The sequence below is a fragment of the Euleptes europaea genome, chromosome 15 (genome assembly GCF_029931775.1).
Source record: "Euleptes europaea isolate rEulEur1 chromosome 15, rEulEur1.hap1, whole genome shotgun sequence".
NCBI lineage: Eukaryota > Metazoa > Chordata > Lepidosauria > Squamata > Sphaerodactylidae > Euleptes > Euleptes europaea.
This window is the reverse complement of record NC_079326.1, coordinates 5,374,129-5,388,927: the sequence shown is the minus strand read 5'-3', so window position 1 is coordinate 5,388,927 and position 14,799 is coordinate 5,374,129. Positions and strand designations below refer to the sequence as shown.

At 44.8% G+C, this 14,799-nt stretch overlaps 1 protein-coding gene across 16 annotated transcripts in view; it reads right to left on the bottom strand.

Moving 5' to 3' along the window:
- BIN1 (bridging integrator 1) overlaps nucleotides 1-14,799 on the bottom strand; it is a 219,188-nt gene that overhangs the window by 57,719 nt on the left and 146,670 nt on the right. For 11 of the 16 annotated variants that reach the window (XM_056861325.1, XM_056861329.1, XM_056861333.1 and 8 more), the window contains exons 6-7: nucleotides 14,270-14,377; nucleotides 11,833-11,925 (exon numbers count right to left, since the gene is read on the bottom strand). In XM_056861325.1, coding sequence (XP_056717303.1) covers nucleotides 11,833-11,925; nucleotides 14,270-14,377 — 201 coding nt within the window. The remainder of the gene's footprint in view (nucleotides 1-11,832; nucleotides 11,926-14,269; nucleotides 14,378-14,799) is intronic. The other 5 variants (XM_056861328.1, XM_056861340.1, XM_056861331.1 and 2 more) reach the window with 1 other exon arrangement.

The window sequence follows — 14,799 nt, the reverse complement described above, 5'->3', positions numbered from 1 at the left end:
TACTGCTGGTGGCAGATCTGAGAAAACCAGAATTTATTTCCCTTCACGTTTGAGACGTTTCTCCCTTTGAAGACGTAGAATCTCGTCTCTTGCCTTTTGATGTGTGAATTTAACTAAAATGTCTCTAGGTCTGTGTTGGCGAACCTATGGCATGCGTGCCGGACCTGGCACGCAGAGCTCTCTCTGTGGGCACATGCAGAGCCGTCGCGTCGGCCTAGGCCAGGGCTGTGTTGCCGCCCCTCTCTCTCTCTCAGCTGAGCTGAGGCCGCTTCCTTGCCTGGCCCAGCTCAGCCTCCAGAGGACGCCAGCCAGCCTCCTTTCGCTGGGGGTTGGGGAAAGCCTCCCCCAGGTCCGGTTTTGCTTTTGCCGGCCCCACCGCAGTGGGTGACATCAGGTCTCCTCCCACGGCCAGGGGGCGGGTCGCCTCACCGGGCTGGGCAGCGCAGCCTCCCTCCTGCAGCCCTGCAAAGGCAGGCAGGCCGGCCGGCCGGCCAGCAAAAGCAAGAGGCAGGCAGGAGTGCGTCAGGCTGGAGCTCCGCCGAGCGCCTTGGGGAGCGAGCGAGCCCCTCCGGTGCCCCCCAGGATGAGAGCCAGGTAGCGCGCAGGAGCCTCTTTCCCCGATGGTGAACCTCATGTGGTCGAAGCGGCCGCAGCTCAGCTGTTTGTTGGCGCCACTCGCCTCTCTGGCTCTGCGCTTGAAGACCGGGCCCCCAGGGAGAAAGAGCGAGAGAGAAGCGAGTCCTGCTCTAGGAGGCCAGGTCATCCGAGCTGGTAGACCTGGCCTCTGGGAAAAGCCACCCGGGCTGGTAGACCTGGCCCCCGGGAGGGAGAGAGAGAGAGGGGGGGGCAAGCGATCCCTGCTCCGGGAGACCAGGTCATCCGAGATGGTATACCTGGCCCCTGGGAAAAGCCACCTGCTGGAGGCCAGGTCATCCGAGAGGGTAGATAGACCTGTCTCTCTCTCTCTCTCTTCCCCTCCTTACCCCTGGGGAGAAATGGAGCCATCCCTCCTTTCAATAAAAAGTTGTTTGTATAATTGAAAGCTCTGTTATTGTGTTTTTCTTTTAAGAACATGTTAAAGTATGAGTTGTTTTTTCTAAACTAAAATCTCAGTTTTCAGGTTAAATTGCTATGTTGGCACTTGGCGATAAATAAGTGGGTTTTGGGTTGCAGTTTGGGCACTTGGTCTTTAAAAGGTTCGCCATCGCTGCTCTAGGTGTTTGGAATATGCCTAATTTATCCTAAATGTCTTCTCAATTTGCAGAAATTCTTGCAGTTCATAAGTTTCTTGTAGCAATTGTTGCAATTCTGTTTCAAGGTCTGTTAAGCCAATTTTTTCTCCAAGCCCCCTAAATTTCAGATTATTCTCAAGATTAACAATGTCCTAAAGATCAAAACGTTCTTCTCCTTGACTATGCTTATCTTTGTGCAGGCTCAAAGTGATGGCTTGTTGTACTAATTCTTCTTCTATCTTCTGTTGTCTAGTTTGAAGTGCTTTAATGACTTTGGTGTTGTCGTCTATTTTTTTCTCAATCTAGATAATGTCTCTTGTAAAGAGTTCTGTTTTTTATTGCTCTCTTGCAATTTTTTATTGCTGTCTTGCAAGCTCTGCTGTAGGGTTTCTTGCAGACTTATTTTGTTTTCTTCCTGCTTCTTAGCATTTTCCTCACTTAGTCTTATTATTAAATTCCTAAGGTCTTCCACTTGAGTATCTTCGTCACCAGAGTTTTTCCTTTCCCTTTCCTGTTTTTAGGCATGCCTGCATGGTGCAAAAACTGATGTAAGTTTGCCCCCAGAGATTGTATAGTACTCCTTACAACTGTTGTCTCCTCTTCATCTGCTGTTTCTGATGTTGCTGGTGTTTTTGACAGATGCTTCTTCTTTGTCTGATTTATGTGCTTTTTCATATTAATTCATACGTTCAAATTATAACAATCAGTTTTTACTGATCTATAATTCATTGAGACACCCCTTACATCAATTTAAAAAACCTTTCAATTATCAATAAATTTGTTATTTAATTAATTACTACTATTGATCCTGATTCAACTTCCCAGCATTTATTCAAATTAATATAATTAGTAGATTAATTTGTTAATAATTATTACTATGACTGTTCCCAAAATTAACTTATTAAAATTTGTTAGATTCCATTTAGTCCCTCAGTCTGTAATTAATAGGAAAGACATACACTTTAAACAGGGCTCAATGTATTAGTAGCTATGGGCAATAGTTAATTGCGGGGGAGCTATTGTTTTTCTGGCCACTTGGTGTTGCTGCTGTCCACTTTACTGAAGTCTCTTCTATCCTCCAGGTTAAGTAGCCCACTTTCTTGAAGAAGCCGGATATGGAGGTTGTTTCAGTGGGCACAATGCCAAGATCAATGAACAAAAGGTCAGAGTTTCCTTCTTGAGCTCCTTTCTCACAGAATATCTCTTATCTCTGATGCCCCAAACAGTTTCAGTTGAAGCTGAGATCACTTGTCAGCTTAAGTTCCCCTCCTTCATTATGCCACCGTTCACCCCGTCACAGTAAAATCGAAACCAATCTTCCCTGCAAGTTTTGCAGCCTGAGCTGGTCCCCTCCCGATTTGCTCAATGCAATCGGCCCCGCTAGAGTCCAGTCCAAGAAAAGCCCTTAGATCAGGGGCCTTTATTCTTGCTAACTGGCAATTTCACTTAGCTTTCGGTTTCTCCTCGGATCTTAGTCTGCCGTCATCCCCATCACCCTCGAAGTCACATTTTTGTCATCTCGATTGGTTGTTTCCAGTTGCCTGTTATCTTTGCAAGGCTTTTATTAGATGCACGGCTCGATCCAAACACATCTCCGTAATCGATCGTCAGGTGTGCTTGCCAGGATTTAGGAATCAGGGTGTGGGAGAAAAGGAAAATAGAAGGGGGGGAGAGATGGCGGGCGCAGGTCGGCTCGGGTGAGCCCGACACAGTACCGGCTTTGCCTGGACCCGCTGGGAGTTGCAGGGGTCCAGAACTCATGGACCTCGAAGAGGGGGGATCAGAACATCAGTTCTCCTCCCCCAGGGGGGTCTAAGAGGCTAGACTCCCCTCCAGTCGGTGTGTGCTGAGAGCAGCTCAGTGAGGGCTTTGCTGCTCTTCGGCCATGTCCGCCGGAAGTCACCCCAAAGAGCTTCTCAGAGCCGGGGAAGTGGACCGATTCCTATTCTTCGGTTGTGACCCTCAGACAGATGAGACCAATCTGACAGACGGTGACAAAAATCCCTTCGAAGGGTGGGTCAGTTCCGAGGCAAATTTCTTCAAGGGCTCCCTCGTCCCCAGGGCTTGTTCCCAAAGAGCAGCTTTAAGTTTTAGCACTCTATCATTCCTTGCCTTGGTAGTGAATTTTTGGCAAGCTTTGCAAGCTGCAACATTGTTCTCTTCCCCCAGACAGAGCAGGCATCACTCATAATCATCAGGTTGAGTTAACTTTTCACTATACTGAGTGCATTTCTTAAATAAACTCTTCTGAGCCATCTCCCATCGTAGAGACGATCCAAAGGGAGAAAATCCAACTTGCCTCTTATTTCTTTAGAATCGAAACTTGCAGAGCTTGGCTAAATGCAACTGACTCCAATAGCAGCAAAAAAGGAACTGAGGGAAGGGGGCACAGCATCCGGAAAGCACATGGATTGGGGCCGGAACGCCTTTCCGGGACCGGCCCACTGCGTCCCCTAGAGACTTTAGCTTGAAAAACCTCCAATAGTAGGCCTGCACAAGCGCAGTCCCATATGTGGGACTGTACTTGAAGCCCGAAAATGAACACCATTTCAAAGGATATTGTCAAGCTGTGAAAGTTACAAGCAAGAGCAATCACAGTGATCAATGGGTTGGAGCAACTTTCCCAAACACAAAAATCACTGCATTTAGGGTTTTTAAAAAATAAAAAATAAAAAAGATGTCTAAGGGGTGTGAGGTGCCTGGTGACACATTGAATGGTTTGAAGAAAGTAAATGCAGAGCATTTTTCTCTCCCTCTCTCAATGAATTGCAACAGATTCAGGACAATTAGAAGGAAGCACTCATTTGTGCAATACTTAATGTATGGAATTTGCTGCTATAAGATGGCTTTTAAAATGGAGAATTCATGGAGGACAGGGCATTCAATGTCAAATAGCCATGAGGGTTCAATGGAACCTTCATGTTCACAAGCATTATATCTTTAAAAAACAGTTGTTGGGGAAAACAGAGAAGGGCTGCTGCCATCACACCTTGTTTGTGGGCTTCCTGGAAACACCTGGCTGGTCAGTGTGGGAAACTGGATGCTGGACTAGATGAACCCTGGGTCTAATCAGCAAGGCCTCTGTTATGTTATAAAGTGATACTCAGTGGCTTGGGGGCCAAATGTAGCTCTGTGACATGCCACTTGTGGCTCTACTGAGCAGTGTTCTCCAATTTGGTACCTGCCTCATGTTTCAGAAAACTTACCAAGTTGGGCTTTTAGTTGGCAAGTGGTTCCCACCCTGAAAAAGCTGCTCCCAGAATACCAAGCTGCAAGCCTTCCTGAGGTGCTGGCCTCATACCAGGGATGGAAATAAATATGGCTCTCCATGAGCCAGTGAGTCCTACTGAGTTAGAGCCATCACCACAGAACTTTTAAGGAGCCAAATAGACTAAAAGCAGTAGTTTATTTCCACCTGAAAACATACATCTTCAAAGTTTCCATGTAATGTCACCTGGAGTCTAATGCAATACAAAGAAACAGTGGATCTCAAGTCTGCTTAATCCGGTAGCTTGTCATAGCAAGGAAAGAAACATAAACAACTTGTTTCTATTTAACCTCAAGGAGCAGGAAAGTCACAAGGTCACAAGCCTCAATGGACTGCTTACAGCATACATCACTATCATATACTGGACTCCTGAAAACTTCTATTATCAAAAGAGACCAGGGCTCTGTGTCCTTGTGAAAAAATACAAGTGAGATTCCAAAATGTCTGTGCAGGATGCTAATTGCAGAAACACTACTGAATACTGGGTCAGATTCTCTGGCTGAAACATAGTTTTGATACTTCTTAGAGAAGGCATCTGCTATAATGGTACACAAATGGCCTTTTTTCTTATGAATTAATGTTTTTTTTTTTTATCTCATTTTGGATAGACAGACAAGAGGAATGATAGATATATCTTTATGAAGAGAAAATCCCATATACTTATTGTCCAAATTAACCAACAGCCAGAATTCAGTTGAAAGGATCTAGAAAAGCAATCTATGTGACTATGTACTTATTGTGACATCCCAGTATGAGGAAAAGAAACATCCAAGGCAACATTCACTCTAGAAATGAGAAAAAAGAAAGGATTCTGAGGCCCAATCATGATCCCATGGATTCTCCATGGGATTTGCACCACCACTGGTAACCAGCCAGAGGATTATTGTGATTTAAAATTATAAGAAACACTGTCTAAAGCATTGTCAAAGGGCTGATAATAAATAAATTAAAGACAGACCCTACTTATAGACTTCAGGTTGAATGGAGAAAGATAGCTCAGAAATGGAAAAGGGTATAATAGGAACCAAATACTGAATCTGTCCTATTGCTTCTTAAAGAGATTGCTAGCCCAATCATACAGAAGGGCTATTTTCCATACTACCTTTTTATATCACAGGAGCATTTCCACAAATCACTTGTTTTATGTTTAAAAACATTCCATCATAGTGGAAATTGCTTTCTGCTCCCACCAAAGCCACTCTTATCAGTTGAGAGCTATCAAAAAAAATAGCAAAAATCACAGATATAAAAACTTCTAAGTGAAAAATATTGCTGTGTACTGATACCTACTTTCCAGACTAGATTTCTACTCACATAATTCTGAAATCCATCCTAGTGGAAGGTAATATGTATCTACCTCCCATTGGTTTATCCACTGCAACACAAATAGTGATAATTCCCTGTTTTACTATACTTGTTTAATATGCTTTTTGTTATTTACATAATCCTTTAAAACCATATTTCATTGCTATAGCTTCTTTTTAAACCATGTACAGCCCATTGTGCTCAAGCCATCCCTGTATCATGACACCACTGGGAATTACCTAAAATGCTACCAAAAAACTGAATTTCCAATTAAAATCTACTAGCAGATTTTAGAGTTTGCTTGCCACCAGGCTATTGTTCTGGACTACTTCACAAAACAAAAGCACCAGTGCTGCTTTTAGTCAGCATTTCAATGGAATTGTGGGAAAGCAAGAATTTGCTGTGCTGAGCAGTTCTTCTCCATCCACCCCCAATCACCCTAAAAACAGCTTACTAAACAGAGCATACTGCTTGAGCAGTAACTGAATTTAGGCCTTAGCCCTCTCTAGAAGTGTCTTCATTTCAATTTTCACTTTGTCAGGGGCAGCAGGCTTTGTCTACCCAGCAAAATTTGTTTTCAGACCCTAAAGAAAGACTGGAATTATGGCAGATAGTGAGAAACTGAGAGCATGACTACATTTACATTAAGAGGTAGAGACATTTTAACTACCAACTGTAAAATCATCTAGCCCAGAGTGGTAATCACCACCTGCCCATCCCCTAAGCCTAGTTCACCCCCTCCTGAAAATAAGGTTGCCAACTCCAGCTTGGGGAAATTCCTGGAGATACAGGACCAGTGTCTGGGAAGGGCAGAGGGCTCAGCAAGGATATAATTCCATAGATCCCACCCTTTGAAGCTGCCATTTCCTCCACAGGAACTGCTCTCTGTAGTCTGAAGATCAGTTGTAATCCCAGAACTCCAGGCCCCTCCTAGAGATTAGTAACCCTACCTGAAAAGTGATGCCCAAATTGTTTTTTCCTTCTCCTCGCATAGTCAAAAACAAGAGGGAGAGCAGTGGAAATACTGATAAATACTGATAAAGGACCTAGATAGATTATTAATTGAATAAATATCCAGTACGATATGAATGATTAACTCAAAACGAACTCCTTGGAGGATAGATTATACTGTATGCATGTGGATGATTGAGTATGTAATGTGTGTTTTTCTTTTTGAAAATTTCTAATAAAAATATTGTTAAAAAAACAAGAGGGGAAGCAGTAAGAGAAAGAAAGGAATAGGAGCGACTGTGTCATCAGGAAGTCTTGGTGGCCGCCATATTGAGAAGGTGATCACTACATTCAGACATCATGATTAAACCTTGTTAATTCACAGTTCTGTTTATTGAATTAACCATGGTTAGGGCAGGAAATGATCAAACCATGGTTAGGGCAGGAAATGATCAAACCATGGTTAGGGCAGGAAATGATCAAAACTGTCTGCTAGGAAATCCTAGTTTCTCTGCTGCAATTGAAAGGCAATTGCAGGAGGAATGGTTAAGATTTTAGGTCTGTTCTGCAGCTGTGACTATGTCCTAGGGGTGGTGCTACCAGATTAAACCAGACCAAACCAGATTTTCCTCCACTGAGAAGTACTGACTAGGCAAATTAGTACAAATCAGGATTAACAAACCAGGATACAACTCTTCCTACGCATCCCAGTTTGTGGCCCTCTTGTTAACTCAAACCAGCATTCAGACATCACACTAACCTAGAGTCAAAGCACTATTTATAAAATATGGTTTAATGTGATGTCTGCGCAAAGCCTAGTTCAGTAGGAATCTCTCTTATCTGCAAATGTGAGCAGTTTCATGTTAGTCCACTGTCATGCCCCCCAAGCATGTAACTTGGAGAATATAGGTTTCCCAAAGTGAAGGTTAATATCTAACTAACCAACCAATCAACCCCCCCACAATCCTAAAAAAAAATATTAAAAGTTTTCCCAGAGTTTTGGGGAGCAAGAGCTTGAAGCTAAGTCTGTTAGATCTACAGTTTGGCTCATCTATACTACAAGTTTGAAAAAGTTTTAAAACCAAATTCAAACTGGCTTTCTTCCCCATAAATCTACATTGTTGACCAAGGCTCATTAAGGTTGCTCTGGAAACAGGCTGACGGAGTCACATACCTCAGCCCAAAGTTGGTGCAGTAAGCCAAATGGGAACCACTTCATTTGGTAGTCAAGAGGTCAGTGCTTCTCTTGTACATATAAAGAGTTCCTATTCAAGGTTTTTAGCCATGGAATCCATGGGACTTGTGGAAGCATGTTACAGAAGAACAGGAAAGAGACTTAAGATGTGGACACTAGTACGGACTCAGGCCATTTGCAGTGGAAGTAACAAGATTAGTTAATTTGGAATCCTATCAACAGCTTGTTAAATCTAAAAGCAATCTGTTGCAGCAAATTGGGCAGTTGTACTATAAACCAGGCCAAAAAGAAGCAAAAGAGATCTTTGGGGTCATTTTTTTCTTTAATAAGTCAGGGCAAGCTTTCTAGGAACCTATGTTGCTGGCAACATAAAAAGAACTGGAAAGAAAGACATCTGAATTCTTATTTTCAGAAGTCTCACTTTTGAGTTCATTTTATCTAGCCAAAGTCAAACTATTCCTGCAAGTTCAACCTGCATTCACCCTTTATTCTTTTTATATACTTAGCAAACAAAAACAAAATAACTCCAAACCAACCAATATGTAAGGAGTAAAAAAAATCAAAAACCTTTAATGGCATAAAAAAGAGCATGTTAAGATAGTACAATACGTATCAAGTTCAATATAATACAATAGTAGAGTTCCACTATAAGCACCAAAGAACACAAGCAATTGGCATAACTATTACTTGTCAATACTAAAATCAATAGCTAAAATCTTTGCCAAATATTCGGCAACTGCTTCTGTAGAGTTGGGGGACTTATCCGCTAGTAAAAGTTGGGTAGTCCTATTCACTGGGCCAGGGAAATGTAAGGAGTCATTACTCTTGCTGTTTCAGAATCTCTTCTAAAATTAATTCATTCATCTTGTTATGTGATGCCAAGATTGGGGCAGGCTGCCCTCTGGGTGGTCTGCATAGTCAAATGTTAAACTACCATCCAAGAATTCACATTTATAAAACTCCCAATTTGCAAACAGAAATTCATTTGCTGACAAGCCCCAGGAAAGTAACAGTTAGTTCCTCAGGAACACACTAGAAATTTGGTTCCTTCCAGCCAAGGCAAAGATTTATTGTCCACTTATAGTTACGGAGTTTTTATACTTCTTCTGTTGCTCAGACCCTCATGATCTGCCAGTTGCATCATCTATTCCCCCAAGTGTGCTTAGGAATTTAAGTGCCAAAATACAGTTTCCCTCCCCCAATGCAAGCAGTGATGAATTGCAGATTTTATTGGTTTATTACAGAGCTCCATCCCATATGACTCATGGATTTTAAGGATACCTGGCTGGCTTCCATTTTTCCTGGCAAAAAGCTTCATAGCACAGCCCATAATCCAAAGCAGAGGGAGCCTCCAAACACATGTGGAAGCCGCCCTCCTAGTGCTTGCTCAAGGTCCAATTACAGAACCCCATGAGGGGGAGGGCAAAACCACTGGACTTCTATCCAACTTTGAAGGTGAGATACAAAATAGGATGTCCATACTGAGGCTGAAGTTTCCAGGTCACAAGGAAGACTGGAGAGAAAACTGCCTCTCTGCTGTCCCTCCTCAGCTAGCCATATGCTTAGCTAGAGAACAGGGGGAGGGCAGCAAGCACATCAGTGCCTTTTCTTCCCTTCAGACGCCCAGGAAATATGGGCTGAGGAGGGAGAGAAGACCGTGATCAGAGAACTGGGAAGTTAAGTAGCAGCAAGTGAAGGAGGGTTTCAACATGGGAAAGGTAGCAGATGGAACAGGTCAATACTGGGAAGATTTTTCTACTTAAAGACATTTAGTTGCTCCCCAGAAATGGAGGGATATAGTACAAGAATGGGTTCTATAAAGTGGCAGAGATGAGCTTGCCATCAATGTTATCCCACATGTAGCACCTCATAAACCACAGGCATTATACCAGTATGCCAGTAGTCAGCACAAGCACCCTCAGAGCCAAATCTGACCTCCTCAATACCATCACAGCTCTCCCACGCTATTCTTTTCTACACAGGAGAGAAAGGTGTGGTAGAAACAGTGGCCATGGAATTGAAACTTGCTGACAGTAAAACAGAATTCCAGTAGCAATGGAGAAACCAAAATTTCCAGGATGAACTGGCACCCAGGGGAAGTCGGGGAGAGAGCGGGACATGGGGGAAGCCATCATCAATGGTATGATTCTGGGGGGGGGGGAACTCATAAGTGATGTCATGCCTCTCTAGGAATTGCCCAAATCTTTATGGCAAAACTATAGATTTCTAGAGTGGATTGACATCATTGCCAGATTTTTCATGGAAGTAACATCATGATGTCACCAACAGTTCCCTCCCCCCCGCCCCCAGTTATTTTTCTCTAGAGCAGCAGGAGTGGAAAACAGAATCAAAGGGATCCTCCACTTCTGGTGTAAAACTGGCAGCCCAGTTCAGAGATCACTTCATCAGATGCTATGGAAAGGAAATCATTTTGGAGATATTTATAAGAAAAATCACTGGGGAAGGGGAGGAGTTAGAGCAGAGAAAGGCTTGGTGTGAATACTTTCAAAAATCTTTCAGGTATGATTTCCTGTGTAAGGGAATGTTTTTGATAGACCTGTGTTTCTACATTGATGTGGGACCAGCACAGAGAAACTTGAGTCACAGGCCATTAATGCATGGCCGCTTTGTCCCTCTTTTCTCCCGGGAATGTAGCGAATTGGTGAGGTCTACACACACGTACTTTTCCCGCGTGCACGTTCAACCCTTCTCCTTTGGTACATCCCCAGGAGAACCCCTTTTCTCTGTTATCACAACTTAAATGGAAGGACCGCGCAACAGAGGAAGGAGTTCGCCTGTGCGTGCTGGGCGCCCAGGTCAACTCCCCACCGGGAGACTTCTGGGCCCCGACAGCAGCAGCTGTGGCTCCTTTCCCCGCCGGGTAGAAGGCAGTACCCGACCCGGCGGGGGCAGCAGCAACAGTGGTGGCACCTTTTCCTCCCCCCCACCCTGCGCCTCTCCCTCTCCCCCCTCTCTCCCCCCATCCCCCATCTCCCCCCAGAACCAGCCAGAGTTACAGGCCCAAACAGCCCACATTCAATTGGCCTGCAGCCTGGGGACGTGAGCGCAGTGTGGTGGCCGCTTCAACAACCCCCACCGCCTCCACCCACTGTCAGCTTCCCCTCGGCTCTGCCTGGGGACGGGAACGCACAGCGGCAGCTGCTTCAACAGTCCCCGCCACCTCCACCCACTGTTGAAGCAGCTGCCGCTCTGCGCTCCCCCCCCCCCGGGCGAAGCCAAGGGGAAGCCGGCAGTGGGTGGAGGTGGCGGGGATTGTTGAAGCACTCTGTGCTCCCGTCCCCGTGGCCTCCACCCACTGTTGAAGCCGCCGCCACTCTGCACTCCCATCCCCACGTGGAGCCCAGGGGAAGCCGGCAGTGGGTGGAAGCAGGACAGGAGCGCAGAGCGGCTGCTACTTCAACAGTCCTCGCCACCTCCACCCAACTCCTAGCTTCCCCTCGGCTCTGCCCAGGGAGGGGTGAGCAGAGCAGCAGCAGCTGTCGCACAGCCCATGCTCCCTCCGCCAGTCGCTGCCGCCTCCTCCTGCTTCCCCCCCTCACCTCCACCAGAAGAAGGCAAAGGAGGGTGGCTCCTTCCTGCCTCTGCCCGCAGACCGGACCCCACATTTCTCTCTCCCCACCGGCGCGCTTTATCAGTCCATGTGTTCAACTTTTTGAATGCATAACTAAAAGGCACGCTATAGAGGAGGAAGAATTTTTTTTAAAGGCCATGCGTTAATGGCCACAATTTTACAGAAAGGGGTAGCTAACAAGGGGGGGGGGGCTTAGAGTGGATGCTGCCTGTGGATTAAAAGCATAGTACAAAGTTTGGGACAGAAATAGCACGTGCAGGGTTAGAGAGCAAGGTAAGCAGACTGTCACCTGGTTCCGCAGCAGATTAGTCTGAGCTACGAGATGCGCTTGTAGCTTTCCTTGGCACCACTGAGGCGCAGCTTTCTCGAGCAACGAGACAGGCTGTGGGATAGCATTTTCAAGACAAAAACGAGAGAACAGATGGACATCTTTTGAGGGTGTGTTTTTTTTTTTAAAGAAAAGTAAAAGTGTTACAGGGGCAGGTTGAGCAAACAACCACAGAAAAAGGAAGAAAAAAGACACATTAAGAGACAAGTACGGGGTGATTCATATGCAGCATGCCAAATTGAGCAGTAATTAACAACTCCCACAGTATGCTCAGAGGGCACCAACAGGTCAGGAGAGCTTACGAACAGTCCAGCTGCAGAGTGCAACAGAGAAGAAACTGTTAGTCATTTAGAAGGCAACGAATTCCAGCTTTGGGGTTTCCCTTGGTGAGATACCAGCAACTTTCAGAGAAGAGGGGATTAAACAGACATAGTTATTACAGACATGCAGATTTAGAACTTGCAGCACTTCATTTTTTTTCCAAAGCATAATATAACATGAGTAGCAATGTATGCTCTTAAAAGTAGGCCTTTCATCAACTGGATGGCAGCGAGAGAGATACCTGACAGGCGCTGGTTCTGTGGGTGCTGAAGGATTAAGATGGGGTCTTGACCATACTTCTCCCTGCCACACTAGCTGATATGGAGCCCTTTCTGGTCAGAATTTGGGAAGTAAACACTGCAAATTGAGCAGTAAGGTAGACAATGGTGTCCTAAGAAACACCATGTTACACAAAAGGGGGGAAAGAATTTCTCTGAGAACCAATACGGCTGGGGTCCTCCTAGTCTGAAGAGGAATTACTTAGAACTCTCTCAGTGCATTCCTGAAGGGGGGTGAATGCTCTTAGGAGCCGGTGTGACCTCATGTCTGTACCACTTGCACCATGCAAACTGGAACAGACACTGGCATTGGGGCACTTATGCTGGCCCCCCTGGACTGTGATGGCAGCACAGCCCTCGGATGCGGGCGCAACCTCCCACCAAACATGCCTAGTAAACATGCCATTTTTGCATGGTCAATTTTGATGCTCGCTCAAAGCTCTTTTTTAAAATGCGCCTTTAAAAATGCCTTTTCATGGTCCCGACGCAAAAGGCGAAGTTCCACTCCTTTCACTCGCCAGCTCCTTTGTTCCTGATTGCATAGCCATTAGCAAATGCATAGCTAACGCGCCTCTGTTGTTTTGCATTGTTCCTTGAGGGGGATTCTTCGTGGCAAACACCAAAGGTTGGGTTAAATGGGCTCTTTGGTAATGCGAAGCAGGTAAGCACCAGCTTTGCAGTCACTTCCGGAATGATGGTTCAGCGTGCAAAATTCAAAAAAATATGTGGGGCAATTCAGCCTGGAACGCGCTGCTAATTACCATGCAAAAATGGCCTAGGATTGTGCCATTTAGACCTTGTATGTGCTGAGGTTAATTACTCTGATGCTATGCTAACAGAGGAATGAGTGAAGCAAAACTATTTTGGTCCTTAGGGTGGAGGCAAAAGCAGCAACCCACTCTGTTTAGTATTACTAATCTGCATCACCTCTCCCCTGTCCTTGCATGAAGAAAGAGAATTTCGACTTAGACTGTGCCTTTCCCATAAATCTCTAACCAAATCTCTTAGAAAAATAAAGGCAAGTATTCAGTGAGGAATCCCAGGGATATAGAGAACTGAATTATTCTATTAATAACAAAATGTTGATCCTGTCAGAGCAAAGGAGCAATGTTCATTAAGCGGTTAATGCAGAAGATATTTAAACGTGGGTTCTAGGTGGGATATTCGTCCCACGCTCATGAAATCTTCCCAACTCATGTCTCTGTTGACTTGGTCAGTAACACTTAAAAACATCTGAGTGGCCTCAGATGGGAACATGTAGCATCTGTACCTTCCAAGAAGTGCAATATAGCCCCCAAAAGGTCCAGGGTTTGGATGCAATCTCCTCTACCCTCATGCATCAAAGATGGCACTGCCTCCAAGATCCTATTGGTCCATCAGTAGACAAGGAGTAGAGAGCCATCCTATTAAGACTCCTAAGTGCTTTGACCTTCAAGAAGGAACAAGGGGAGTACCAAGAAAGGATGGTTCTCAGAGAAATTATTCATGCTGAGCCAGCACAGAGAGAAGCTTTCATCCTTTATGGGCCTCTCTTTTTCCTTTCTTTCATTTTGTCATCTCAACATAATTATGTGCCTTGCCATGGCCACTGTGAACAACCACTTTAGTGCTGTTTTTTTCAAACTAGTACTAGTGCCTGTAAAACACTATAAAAAACTAGACCAGAGATTTTAAATTATAAGTTCATCGTTTTCACACTGAAAGTAAACAGCAATTAATTTCAAGTCTGTTTAAAAATGCATTGTCACCTATTCAAGAATAAGATGGCAATCATGCTATCTCTAACAAGTACACTTCACCTTGGCAATTTTGGCTTCATCTTTCTTCTTTGCTGTCTGTAGAGATTCATAATGGTGCCTGGCACTGTCATAATCCACAAGTTTCCTCCCCCGTTTAGCAATGCGAGACTGGAAGAGAAGTGAAAGGGACAAAAGAGAACAATCATTGCCGAATTCCAGTCATGTAATCTAATGGAATAAGAAGCTCTACAGCCCAAATGTACAAGCATTTGGTTCAGTATGCCATTACTTGGCAATAATCTGAGAGACAATTTATGGAAGGCAATTTAGAAGGCAACATGGTGCACTGAATGAATGCAGTACCACTTATCTTCTTCATAGTATGAGTTGGACCCTGTGGCAGAATTTCTGCAAACAGAAGGGCTGTGATTTCCAACAATTCCTTAATCCCACTGTAGACTTCCAACTCTGTTGTCCCCTGTCCCCCAATGACAGCATATGGCCGGGGTGGGGAACCTTTTTCCTGCCAAGGGCCATTTGCAAATTTTAACATCATTCGGGGGCCATACCAGGCGTAGATCTCCCAGCCG